Genomic DNA, 13386 nt, shown 5'->3' with positions numbered 1-13386 from the left:
GCTGACCATGGCAGGCCCCCAGGGCAATGAGAAGAACTGTGTGGCTGGAGAAAGACTGTCCTAGGCAAGAGTGACCAGCCAGGAAAGGTTAGGTGGAAACCAGGGCCTAGGAGGGGTGCTTGGATGCCAGGAAAAAACACTACTCCGGATCTCCTCTTAGCTCAACCCAGATGCCATACAAACAGGCACTCCTGGGCCGGGTCTTTGTAACCTTGCCACCTGCTGGAGATCTTCCAGCCAAGCCCCTAATTACTCAGGGGATGAGAGGGGAGGGGACAGAGATTTGCCATCTCCTTCAGCCCTGTGTTCACGGCTTTCTGTATCCTCGGGTAAAAAGTTCACAGGTTTTACCACTTTACCTCGCCAGTGAACCTTACCTCTGGGGTTGCTAGTTATGCATTTGGTTTATTATTACGCACATCAAATCATTGGTTGTGCAAATAGCTGGCAATTCGGAAGAGGACTGTGGGCAAAAAAGTGTTCAGCTGATATGGTTATACAACCCGAAATGGGGTACTTTGTACTTTGGTATAGCCAGGTTTGTAGCCTTAGCTTCTGGAGATAATAAACAGAAAGAAGCAATAATACTTAAAGCCACAGAGTACGACTGGTTAGTAAACAAATATGCTTCACTTCTTGAGTCTTGCTAAACAGAGACCTGGGGACAGGACGAAAGGCCCCAGGAGCAGCCCTAGCACTAACGTGGGACTGGGTGACTGGGTTAGCTCAGCTCCCCTCCCGGGCCTCAGTTTCTTCATCTGTAACATGGAAGGTTTGGCTGAGAAGCCAAAGGGCTCTCCCAGTTCTGGGATGCCAAAAGAAACTTGGAGGAAGCATCGCTCCTCTGGGTTTGCAGAAAAAGGGTGACCGTTTGGCGTTGGCATGGCGCTGCTCCAGAGTCCCAAATGCCTCAAGTCCTCTTTTGAAACCTCAGCACTGACCGGGGGAGGGTGAAGATGGCCTGACCCAGCTTCTCCTGCCTCCAACCCAACGCCCAACAGGTGCTCTGGGGCGCTCCTTTCTAAGCCGGCTTTGTGACCGGTGGCCGACACTGGAGAGCCCCAACAGGAACAGGATGGGAACTGACGAGGATGAGCTGGGCAGTCCCCATCGCCTCCCTGGCCTCGCAGAATCACCCTTGACGTTCTGCCCGGAAGCAGGAGCTTGGAGGAGGTGGGTGACCCCTGGAAGGCTGAGGCCTGGCCCGTGATTCTGTAATCTTTGCTTTGCCATAATTAGGGAGGTAGGCAGAGGAGTAGGAAGAAAACCCATTTATTACTTCTCTGGGATTTGACAGCTTGGAGAAAGAGCAAGAAGGAGACAGAGAAACAGCCAGGAAAGGAGCCAGCCACAGTGAGTTTAACCTCTCGGTAAAAGAAAAAATGGGCTGGACGCACCTCATCAGCTGCCCTCTGTCAATAATCAGGGCCCATCTGGCAGAACCTGAGGTTCCCAACTAATAGGCATTTCCCATAGAGACAGCAAAGGAGAGCTTTAAAAAAAAAAAAAAAATGTGGTGGCGGTTGGTGGAAAAGCTGGGGTGTGGTGCACGTGAGCAGGCTGAGGACCCCCACACTTCCCAAGGTGCTGGCTCTGGAGCTCACCTAATATATAAAGGTACAGCCAGTCCCCACCTCCACCCCTGAGCTTAAAGATGAAGAATCCAGCCTGTTTGTTCCAGGCAGATGTAATCACACGAACAGTCAAGTCTAGAGGGCAGGACACTGCATGAATAATTCAAGCACTCCAGTCACTTGATTGTGTGTGCAGATAAAACACCAGTCAACCGCTAAACAGGTCAGCTGATAAACTTGTTTGCTCAGGCCTAACCACCATCCGCCAAATGCACCCAAGACCCACACTACAATTAGTGGCTGGGTTTTCGCCTGCAGAACCCTCGCAAGCCTAGGGAGTGGCCGGCCCCATTAGGTCAGGGTTGCATTTCTTAGCCCCGGTTTCTTCACCCCCTTGCCTCTCTGTTCCTCCAGAGCCACCGGGTGATTTCGCCCCACTCAAGACAGTGCCCTGAACCCTGCAAGGGCCCTGGCGCTCAGAGCACACTCATTCATGCTGGGAAGCCAAGGGGAACTGGCTGGAAGGCAAAGGTGAGTGGCAAGCGGGGTCAAAGCGCCCAGTGCGGGAGTCCAGAGGCCTGGACTGGAGTCCCAGCTCTGGCCCACTGGCTTCCCTGAAGCCTCAGTTTTCTGGCCTATACAAAGGGTGCAAAGAATCCCATCTGTCTGCCTCTAGCAGCTGGGAGGATTACAATGAGACCATGTCGCCAAACCTCAGGCATTCTCCCCTTAAGAGCCCCGTCTGGGGAATAGCCAGAGGTCCCAGATGCGCACAGCTGCTCTTGAGGCAGACGCCACCACCAAAGGCATTAAGACAGTTAACTCTTCCAGAGTTCAGTGTCTCCCCAGGACTCCGGGAACACGTTTGCTCCACCAGCCAAGGTAGATTCTTTGTGCCAAAGAACCATCCACTCATAGACGTGGGGAACACCACCCATGCAGACCTCAACATGCAACGACATATTACACCTTAATTATGAAGCTCTTAGAATAACTGCTGCTATAAATTTTAAAACTGTGTGCAATTACCCTCTTTAAACACACCCAAGAAACTAAGCACCGAGGCGGGGGGGGGGGGGGAAGAGGCGGTTGAGAAAGGGAGGAGGGGGTACCTTGCATAACACCCCAAGGTCCTTGAACACCTGAGACCCCAGGTCCATGGCATGCATTCAGACTGGATGAGTCAGACCCAGCCGGTCCCACCTAAAGTTGGGCAGAACCTATCTCCAGTTCATTCTTCTGAAAAGAAACATCTCTATGTACACAGCCGTCTTTGCTTATGATTTCTGTGGGTCAAGAAGTAAAAAGCTGGTAGCCTTCCTAAGGAGCTCATAACCCCTCAGGAAGCCACAGACTGGCTTCCCACACTGCTCCATAAACTCAGGCCCCTTTCGGGCTGCCCTCCACCTAACACTGGGGCTCCTCCAGTAAAGAAAGGAAACTGCAGATCCAGAAGGCTCTAGAGGAAGCTGCTGGAGCAGGCAGCAATCTACAAGCATGCCTGGATCACCTGCCCTTCTCACCTGCCCGGGTCCCTGGCCCCTGAAAGAACAAAATTTAGACCTTGTAAACGACTGTTCATTTAAGGCAGAAAATCCATTCAAGTCACGGTCACCAAAGGCTAGAATGAGTCAACAGCCTTCTGAGATTTCAAGAACACCAATTGTTAAAAAGAACAACCGGTCTGCGCCATTTATTCGTGCCAAGTCACTTCTAATCGCTGGCCAAGCCAAATTACAGGCAGCCTCTCCTTGGAACACAAATACACAAACAGGCCTCTCCCACAGCCCAGCCTAGCACTAGTTACTGATATGCACCAAGATAAAGCCTGTTTGTATTTGCTCCGTTTGAGGTATACTGTTATTAGAAGAGCGACAATACGAGGTAGTTTACATATCCATCAAACAACAGCACACTAGCTAAACTAGTTTGACTTCAGGATTTCAAAGCTGAGCTCAACTACCAGCCATCTCAAAAGTCCTGGCGAGGCTGCCCCTGGGCAAGTTACTTCACCTCTCCGCTTCAGCTTCCTTCTCTGTAAAATGGGAACCCGGCTGCCTTCAAATTAAGATAGAGAGGAGAAAGCGGCCTTGGAACTGTAAGGCATTATACGGCTGTAGTTCATCCTGGATTCATATTTTTCAGCAGTTAGTGGCTTGTTCCCTTAAATTCTGACAGCTCAGCCTGGCTTTTAAGACTCTTGAAGTTTAATCTTATCAAGGCAGAACATCAAATTTTTGCGACCGCCCATGTACACACACACACACACACACACACACCCCTCCTGCATTTCCTCTCGAGAATTTTACATTAAAACATTTAAAAGCAGCCAGCCAGCCCCCTCTGGGTTTTAGGAGTTTGTAAAGCAGATCCTGAAGGTACAACTTTCCCTTTGCTCCTTTATCTTCCACCAAGATCCAAGACCAGGACTAATTCCACAAGCTCTATTGCTAAAAGCTCAACATGTCCAAGAAATAAGCAACACCTCAGACCCTGCATTTCAGAAACTGGATCCATTCACTCTTCAAGAAGAAGGAGGAACAGAAGGTCTAGGCTCATTTTCAAAGAGAAGGGGCTATCAGAAACCCATGTATTATATGTTTTTAACCATCAGATAGATTTTTTAGAAAGAAAAGCACTTACCTGCTTGTGCATTTCAATGTTCAGGCCATAGGACATCTCATAGTACTAAAAGTAAAAAGAATCCCCATTAATGGGCAACACATTGAGCTGTTCACTTTCCAAAATCAGCTTTTGGGGCAGGTTTCTGGCCAAGTCATTACTTTTATGATAAATCTGCTAAAGAAGTTCAACCCAAACCCCGAAGCCAGCTACAGAGAGGGGTTTAAGAGCTGACAAGGGGCGAGTGCTGTCCTCATCTCCACAGAACATTATATATGCAATAGTACCAGGAGCCGAGCCCTCCCTCCCACAAGCATCCATGTGCCATATATCCTGTTTATACAAGGTTCGGGTTCAACAGGGAATCGTGTGTACACTGGGACCCTCTTGTCCTCTGAGAGTTATTTAGCAATGTGTCGAAGGCCTCTTATGTGGAAAGCAGTGCAGGGAGGGCGCTTAAGTGCCTTCCCTGTCCTCTCACAAACAGAAGATTGAAACTCACTGAACAGCCGCTGGGAAAGGGGTGAGAGTCTACCTAATGCCCCAAGGCTGACAAGATTCTCAGTTGGGGTATCCCTGAGGAGGGAGGGGAATGGAGGCAGAGGGCTTTAAAAGGCTCCTCCATGCTCACAAAACCCAGGGGTAAGCAGTGGGGGAGGCAGAGAGGGCTTCTGTCCCACTCGGTCTAGATCCCAGGGCTGCAAAGCCGCAAAGTTTCCAAACACTCCCAGGAGGTCTCTAAGAGAGATTTTATCCAACCCTGACGTGTACTGATCCAATCCTATCTTACTGGCCAAGACAGGGCAACCAGTCCTCTGGGAAACCTTGAAAACACAAATGAAAGGGGCATAGAAGTAGCGCCGAAGCGCCCCGCCTGGACTTGGGTTTCTCTGCTTCTCTTTCTCCCCTTCTCTCGCCCACCCTCCCGCAAGTGGCCCGGGCTGGGGGGGGGGGGGGGAGGGAGCTGGTGGAGGGTCGGGGCACACTCGGATGACATCGGCTCCCAGGGCTGCCCTGCGGCTGACTGGCCGCGGCGTGCTGGGCACCCGGCTGCAGGGTCCCCGGACCCCCGCCCCCGGGCCGCCCCCGCCCCGGCCCGCGGCCGCCTCTCACCATCACGTAATGGCGCTGCATCTCCGTCTTCTCGTTCGCCAGCTTGTCGTACTCCACTTTGAGGCTGCGAGGGCAGGAGGAGCCGGCTCAGGCCTGGAGCCCGCGCAGCCTCCTCCGAGGCTCCAGCGTCAGGGCCTCCGTGAGCCACTTTTCCACTTCCTGACCGCCCCCGGGGGTACCCCGGTCATCCCGCAGCCTCTGAGCGGAGGGGGCTCGGGTCCCCGCCGCGGGGAGGGGAGTGAAACAACTTGAAACTTCCCGCGACCGAGCGCGTGGACTTCTCGGGGCCGCGGGGGCCGGGGGGGGGGGCGGCTCGCGACCCCCGGAACACGGAGCGAGCCCGCCGCGACCCCGACCCTCACCCCGCGGACGGCACGGGGAGCCGGGAGGCTGCGGGCAGCAAAGGGTTAAGGCGCCGCGCTCGGAAAGGGGAAACAAAAGGCGGAGGCCCCGGCTGCCCCGCCGCCCCGGGTCGGGAGCCCCCACCGTCCCCGCGGGGGGTGGCAGGAGCCGCGGCGGGGACGCCCCTCCCCGCCAGCCCCGGGGCGGCCCCCACCGGCCTTACCTGTGATATTGAGCTTGCAGGAACTGGAATTCGTCTTTGATCCTGTCACAAGACTCAGCCACCGTGAATTTAAATCCCGGCTGCCCGGGTTGATGGGGAGCCTAGAGCCCGCGAGGACGAGACAGGGGAGGGGGCGGGGGCGTCAGACGGGGCTCCAGGCTGCCCCAGCCCCTCGGCGGCTTCGGCCGGCTCCCCCCTCCCCAACCCGGGAGGCCACCCTCACAGCCCAGAACGTTCCCAGCAAGTTTCTCAGCTGCCCGTCGGGGGGGGGGGCGCCCCAAATCCCTCCCCATTGGCGGCCGGGGCTTGCATCCCTTGCACGAATGGGCTCCCATTCCCAAGTAAGACAGGAACTGGGAGACAGCCGGGTGAGTTGGGGAGATTTGGGAGAGGGGCGGGGGGCAGCGTGAAAACAAACAGTTCGGCTGGAACACTGGCAGCCCCCCACGCCACTCGGGCGGAATTAACCTCCTCTCTCAACGGCGCCCCCCCATCCCCATCCCCTTTGTGTGAACGCGCGCGCACACACACACACACACACGCACACGCACACACTCTCACCATAAAGGTAGCAACAAGCAAAATGGAGGTGCCAGATAAACTGCCTCGTTTACCCTGCCATGATAGATGCTTAAATAAACCGAGTTGCAATTACTCACCGGATGTCTGCCTTGCGGATACATGGCAGGGAGGGGTCGTGATTCCGAGAGCGTGGAAGCGCCGAGAGCTCGGGCCGGGGAGGTGCGGGGGAGGGGGGAGCCAAGCCCCAGCGGGGGGCGGCCGGGAAACCGAGAGCTCGCCCCCGGCCCCCCCAGCCCGCTCTCGCAGCGAAATCCCAGAGTCGGGCGCCCGCCCCAAGTGGAGACAAAGAGCTGCGGAGCAGGCGGCAAAGTCGTCGGCCGGCGCCGAGGCCGGGCGGCGGGCTCGGGCTTTGTGCGCCTAGGGCTCGGCGGGCTGCGGCCGGCCGGCTTCCCCCCACTGCGTGGAGCGCGTCAGAGCCCGGGGCTGCGCGGACATCGTCGTCTCCCCAGTGGCTCCGGCGCGGGATCCCGAGGCCGGGGTCCCCTCCTGGGGCGACTGCGGGCCCCCTCCGGATCACTCAGCGCCTCGCGCCGGGAGGGGGGCGCGCCGAGGCAGCCCCAGCATCCGGGGCGCGCGGGTCCGATCCCAGAGGCGGCGCTCCGGGAGAAGAGGAAGGAGCCAAGCACCGAGGTGGCGGCTGGGGGCCGCAGGAGCGCCGGAGGGTGAGGGCGGGAGCCCGGCGCTGGCGCTTCGACGCCCCCCCTCGGAGAGGAGAGCCTGCTGTTCCGTCTGCTACTGCCGCCGCCGCCGCCGCCGCCGCCGCTGCAAGCCCTTCCCAGGGCAGAGGAGGAAACTCCAGGCTCAGTAGGTGCAAATCAGCCGCCCTGGCATCCTAACTCCAGCGGGCACAGGAAGCCTCCGCAAAGGGGTCCTCGCTGCTCCCAGCTCCAGCGCCGCGTCCTCTGCGAGGAGCGCTCGGCGCCGCCGCCGCCGCCGCCGCCTCGGAGCGCACAGGCAGGAGAGCGCAGCCCGAGACCGGGGAGCTCTGCGGCTTCCTTCCTTCCCCTCGGCCCGGCTCTCCTCTCCGCGCCCCGACAAACCCCCCAAACACACACACACACACCCAAAAAAGTGCCCCGGACCTGCGGATACCACACACAGACAGGCGAGGGGGACGAGCACGAGGTCTGAACTGCCGCGAGAGCAGTTCCAAATAGGGACTGAAAAGTAACAAAATAATGTGGCAGCTTCGCCCGGCGCTGGCCAATGGGAGCGCGCGGCCCCCACGTGGGGCCACCGGACTCGGCCTGCGACTGGGCGCCGCCGGGCGCGACGTCACAATGCCCTCTTGTGTCTAAAACTATGCATGAAAAGTAGCAATCAGGCCCTACCCGCTGGTGACTTTCGCATGGGAGTGAAAAACAGCGCTCCTCAGATCAGGAATTAACCGAAAGACATATAATAAATAGATATATATTATAGTCCTGGGCTGCTAGACTTTTTTTCCCCCCGCCTCTTTCTTTCCTCCCCCCCCATCTACTAGCAAATAATTATTTGGCGGGAGGGGAAAGAGAGGAAACAGGAATAACAACAAAAGAAAAAAGACAAGCTGTACGGTCCTCAAAACCTGTGGCTGGTAGTAACGTATCAGTTTATTCTGCAGTGGCGGCGAACGATTCCTCCCTCGAATCTCATTAGGTCTGCAAAGCAGCCCAATTAGATACTATAAAACAAACAGAATCACTTTGTCACTTTAATGTTTTCACTTCGCAAGATTTAAGACTGATAAAATGGTGGATCCCGAAGTTGCCTCCCACCTGAAAAAATTTGCTGGAAACTGAGGGTGCCCCTTTCTTTACCCCTTCTCCTGCCCACGCCCCCCCGCCCCCCACCGGCCCCCCGCTTTTCTTCTTTGTTCATTCGTCCTTCTTTTCAGAAAGCCAAATAAACAGCGTCTTTGATGTGCGACGGCTGCCTGCGAGAAGTCTGAGGAACTCTTGCTTGGCCAGCGCAGATGGAAGGGCCGGCTGCCGGCGGACAACCGGCCCAGTTCGCGCTTTCCCCACTCGGGGCTCCTTCCCGCGGCTCCCCACCGCGCACCCGGGTCAGGGGAGAGGAGGAGGGGATGGGGAGGCGGCCCTGCCCTGCCCCGGCCCGGGAGCTCCCCGTTCCCACCGGGTTTACCGGGTCTGCTCGCGGCAGCGTCACCGCCTCGGCGGAAGCCTGCGGAGGGGCGCGCGTGCCGGCCCGTGGGTGTCTCGGCCGCCAGCCTCGACGCCCCGGGAGGCGCAGACGTTCGCGCGCCCCCCTGCGTTCCCCTGCACCCCCACCGCCGCGCCCCCGGGACTCCCCGCGCGGTCGCACGGGCCACTCGACTCCGCGGGCCGGTTTGTTCGCAAACCGGTAGCCTCGATCTGCCGCTCGGGGTTACGTCAGGGCAGACGGGCCCGGGTGGGGGGAGGTGTGGGGGAGCGGCCATGCCCTGGACTCCCGCGGGCACCGCCGGGTGGACGGGTCCCGCGGGGTAGGGGGGCGCGGGTCCCTCCCCGGCATCTCCATGAGAGCGCACGCACCCGGGGGCCGGTGGCGGGCGCGAGCGAGCGGGCCGCGCGCCCCCGGATCTATATTTTCCCCTCATTAGGATCTGGAGTTCGCTCTTGCATCTTAATGAGGAGCTGAGAGCGAGCGGGCGCTCGGAGGCCGGTGCGCAGGGAGTTACACGTGAGCGCCCGCCTCGGAGTTGAACCTCCCAGCGCCCGCTCCGGCCGCCAGTCCTGAACCGCGCTCCTCTCTTCATTTATTTATTTTCCTAAATAAAAACATAAATCGTGTGCGGCGCGCACCGAAGGGGGGGGTAGGGAGAAGCCCAGCTTGACAGATGCGAGCATCTGGCCGCAGCATTCATTAGACACAAAATGGCTCCTCTTTGGAGCTTCCTTTTCCCCTCCCCCTTCTCTGCCCTCCCCCTTACGTCACGGGTGGGCGCACCCGCTTCCTACCCGCCCCGCCCCTTTCTCGCTCCTGCCCCCACGTGGGAGCCGTCGACCCCGCCCCCGAGCAAGGCCCGGAAGACCAATCAGAGACCGCTGAGGGGGCTCTCCGTTCCTGATTGGTGGAACTGCAGGGAGCTGTCAGTCCGCGGCCAGAGCTGTCAGTCAAAACCACGAGGGGTGGGGGAGCGCTGACAAATGCCGAGGCTTCTGAGCCTCCCGCTTGCAAATAGTGCTTGGAATGGCTGCTTAATTAGCTTTGAATGGCTTTTCCTTCCAGCTCAAACAATCTGTCACTACCATGTGGTATAAAGGAGCCATGCATAAAAAAGTAAGCAGAGGCTAAATATCAATTTGATTTTGTGTATCAAAGGAATATTTTATTTTTCTCCCTAGTAATGAAACGTATCAATTTAAATAATAAAAGGTAAAAAACACACACACAAACCAAAAAAGAAAAAAAAAGAAAGAAAAAGGAAAAAGAAAGAAAAAAAACCCTAAACTCCACGGTTCTCTGACTCCTGCGCACGCCTGAAACAGGTAATTTCTACGGCCCACGTTTAGGAGGAAATCTGAAGATTTCTCCCTCCCCTCTCCTCTCCTCCCCAAACTTGCGTCGTGTTTTGTTGTTGCCGTCCAGAAGTCTAGAAGGAGAGATGGGGGAGGGGTGGCCTGTAAAAGGGAAGGTGGGGGCAGGGAGGGGGCAAACTTTAAAGGGAGCCCTTTGAAGCTGCTAATCAAAGTGGAGGGGGTTTTAAGACCCCGTAAACTGGGGATCCCACAGCAGGTCTCGATTTGGGAGCCAGGAGGAGGGGGGGGAGTAGCGGGTGTGCGTCTCGCCTGGATTTATTAAACACAATGCCTTCAAGATGCGCCTCGTCCGGCCTCCCTTTCTCGATCTCATTCCGAACTGGCTCCGACGGCGTCCGCCCGTAGTCGGCCGACTAGTCCTGGCCCCCAGGTCAGGTCTACTCGGATTGCGGACAGAAGAGCCCAGCAGCTCTGTCCCCGGTTCAGGCACGGCTCTTGCCCCCCGCGATCCGAGGGACCGCACGAGCCTGGACACTCCCACAGGGCGGACTCCGGTCCAGTTCACCTGTGAGCCCGGGCGCCTGCGCGGGGCGCGGCACCTTGGAGGAGTGCGCGGCTGCATAGATGGACTTGGGTTTGCCGAGCGCCGCCTCCTCTGCTGGGCGCCGCTGGAGGGCCCGCCACGCAGTCAAGAACTATCAGCGCACTAGAGCGCTTACTATGCACGAGGCAGGACGCTGTTACCCAAGCGAGCACTCTCTTCGTCCTCACCTCACGCCCTAGGGAAGCGGCCTGCATGGTAACCCCATTTTATAGAGTAAAAAAGAGAGGCTGAGAAACCTCCGAAGTTGCCCCAAGCTGGGCAGAAGTCTCAAGATTAGAATCCAGGGCAGCCAGCTCAAGAACCAACCTCAGCGCCTCCTTTGCTTGCGGGAGGAGGATCCGTGCAAGCATTTGCTGAAGGAAAGGCCTTGATTCATTCCTATTCATTCACTCTTTCATTCATTAGCAGCCCTTTCTGAGGGTCAGGCTGTAGGGTCACAGGCCCAGCTCGCCCGCCTCCGGAATCCTACTCGCTGCGCACCCCAGCATCACTCCCAGCTCTCCGGAGCCCAGAACAGGAAGAGGGGCGGGAGTAAGTAATCAGGCCAGCACCCCCTTAGGCTTGCCACCGCTCTACCCCTACCCGCGCGACACCCCACAAGTTAGAAAAAAAAAAAAAAAACAAGGAGAAATATACATTTCTTTTATGCTCAAGAAAGGGAAAAGAAAACAAAAAAACATGTATACAACACCATGTCCAAAGCGCTTGACAATTATTTTTAAAGAAGGAGGGGAGTGGAGAGAAAGAGTTCAAACGTCTCTGTCTCCAGTTCTAATTGGAAACGTTTCAACTGTTTATGTTACAAGAAGTGTCAGGGTCATTTGCTACCGGAGAGCTGACTTTTCATTGGCTGCTTAATTGAGTACCTCGGAGTCCACCCCACGTGGGAGAGGAATTCCTGGCACATTAAAAAAAAAAAAAGAAGAAAAAAAAAAAAGTCACCCGGGTGAGACAGAAAGTCCGGCGTGGATTTGCCGAACCGAGTCTCCCCAGCCCCGCATTTGGGGTGCAGGGTGGTTGGTGGGCAGCTGTTTACCAGCTCCAAGAGCTTCTGCTCTGGTTCTTTCAAAAAATTGTCAAACGCTTCAGAGAGGGTTTTAATATATGTTTTCTCCCTTTCTCAGAAATTAAAGGGTCTGGCTCAGGTCAGCCACCAGGCTGTGGCCTCCTATTTGAGGAACTGATCCCAGTGCCTTGGGTGGAGTTTTGAACCTCTCCCTGTCATCCCTTCTACTGCCTCCACTGACTTTGATTTTTTTTTTTTTTTTTTAAGACCTCTCCTTTGGACTGCCCAGAGGAAAGAGAAATCTCCTTCACCCATCTCCCTTTGGTTGATTCTGTAAGGCTCCTCTGATTATTGGCCTTTTGCTAAGGCAATCCTGCCCGTCCCCCCCTTAGGTCCTTCCCCCTGAGAGCCCCCCCACTATTCATCCCAGGCCTTCTCCCGCAAGCAAGCACCTGGCCATAGAGCAAGAGAAAAGAGAATTTTTATTTATTTAACAAACTCTTACATAGTGCTTACTCCGTGCCAGACACTGTTCTAAGCACTTGACAAATATTAACACACTCAGTGCTTTCCTAGTGAATGAAGTGGGTGCTATCAGGGTTACTCCTATCTTACAGGGGGGCAATTGACACACTGTGGTACAGTGACTTGCCCAAGGTCACTTCAGAGGCTGCCAGACTTGAACCTAGGCAATTCAGCTCCAGAGTCTTCACCACCACCTGCCACTCGCTCTAGGAGCTTAGCTTTCCTGGGAATGCAGATCAGGCTTCAGGACACACCACAGGAAACTAGAGGGCCCCAGGAAGTCCCAGAGGGAGCCCCTCTAGAGCACATCTGGGAGCCACTTCATTTCAGGGAAGGGGACTGAGCTCTGAGAGGTCAGGAGACTTCCCAGGGTCTCCCAACCCCTCTTCCAGTTCTCTGGCTGGTCCAAGTTATGTGACTGTGGGGACTTATTCAATCTTGCTAAGCCTCCATTTCCTCATCTGTAAAGTGGAGATTACAATCCTGTCTACCGCAGAGGATTGTTTTGAGGATCGATGGAGATAATGCACGCAATGTACTTAGTACAGAACCTGGCACATGAAGTGATCAATAACAGTTAGCTGTGGTGGCCACGATGATGATGTAGAACCACAGAGGGATTCAAGTCCTTGTGCATTTTCTGGGTGCCTGCAGAGACAGGAGGGTCTAGTGTCAGGGCTCTTGGGGGGAGTAAACCAAGCAGTAACCATGCCCAAGTGAGAACACCCAGTTCCCTTCCCCTGAGCTCCCCCAATGCCCTCCTGACATCATTGGGTGGTCCCCTCCTTCTCTGGAACTCCCACTCTTTATCTTGGCCCTCAGTTGACTTTGGAGATCCCTACTGTCTAAGGCCCCCTGAGGGGTGTGTCTGTGGGGGGGAGGACAGGGGAGTGATTCAAAGCCACGCCTTGGGGGGGATGTGTGTGGGGTGGTGGGAATGCAGGCAGAGAAATCTGACTACAACAGCAGTGGAGTTCTTAGCATTTCTGAGAAGACAAGCCACAGCAATGAAGTATCTGCGTATAACTGTGCAGTCTGGTTCTGTGGGAGAACAGGAGTTGTGGGGGGGGGGGTGGTTCTCAGAGGACTTCTGGGAAGGGTGGAGCTTGAACTCAGTCCAGAAGGATGGACAGAAGTTCCAATGGGTAGAAGGGAACAGGATGAGCAGAGAGTTGTAAAAGAAACCCTCCCCTCCCCCTCAGCCTGCACCAGGGTGCTTTCTGCTTCCATGGATCCTTTCTGTGTTTTGCCATCTGACAAGGTGTCTTTGCTCCCTAAGGAAGGGAACTAAGAGCCTGCTTCCCAAACACCTCTGCCCTCGTCCCTGCTTCCAT

General features: G+C 56.0%; 1 protein-coding gene and 1 long non-coding RNA gene across 12 annotated transcripts in view; both read right to left on the bottom strand.

The window, feature by feature from the left end:
- The window catches only part of TLE3 (TLE family member 3, transcriptional corepressor), a 47076-nt gene extending 39447 nt beyond the window's left edge, over positions 1–7629 (bottom strand). For 9 of the 11 annotated variants that reach the window (XM_036113609.2, XM_036113611.2, XM_036113610.2 and 6 more), the window contains exons 1-4: positions 6534–7629; positions 5875–5975; positions 5310–5373; positions 4218–4262 (exon numbers count right to left, since the gene is read on the bottom strand). In XM_036113609.2, the coding sequence (XP_035969502.1) occupies positions 4218–4262; positions 5310–5373; positions 5875–5975; positions 6534–6557 (234 nt within the window). In that variant the 5' untranslated portion in view covers positions 6558–7629. The remainder of the gene's footprint in view (positions 1–4217; positions 4263–5309; positions 5374–5874; positions 5976–6533) is intronic. The other 2 variants (XM_036113614.2, XM_036113616.2) reach the window with 1 other exon arrangement.
- The window catches only part of LOC144382879 (uncharacterized), a 1041026-nt gene that overhangs the window by 680568 nt on the left and 347072 nt on the right, over positions 1–13386 (bottom strand). The gene's annotated exons all lie outside the window — the stretch shown is intronic.

The sequence above is a fragment of the Halichoerus grypus genome, chromosome 8 (genome assembly GCF_964656455.1).
Source record: "Halichoerus grypus chromosome 8, mHalGry1.hap1.1, whole genome shotgun sequence".
Classification (NCBI taxonomy): Eukaryota; Metazoa; Chordata; class Mammalia; order Carnivora; family Phocidae; genus Halichoerus; species Halichoerus grypus.
The sequence above is the reverse complement of the archived record's forward strand: the minus strand, read 5'-3'. Positions and strand labels throughout refer to the sequence as shown.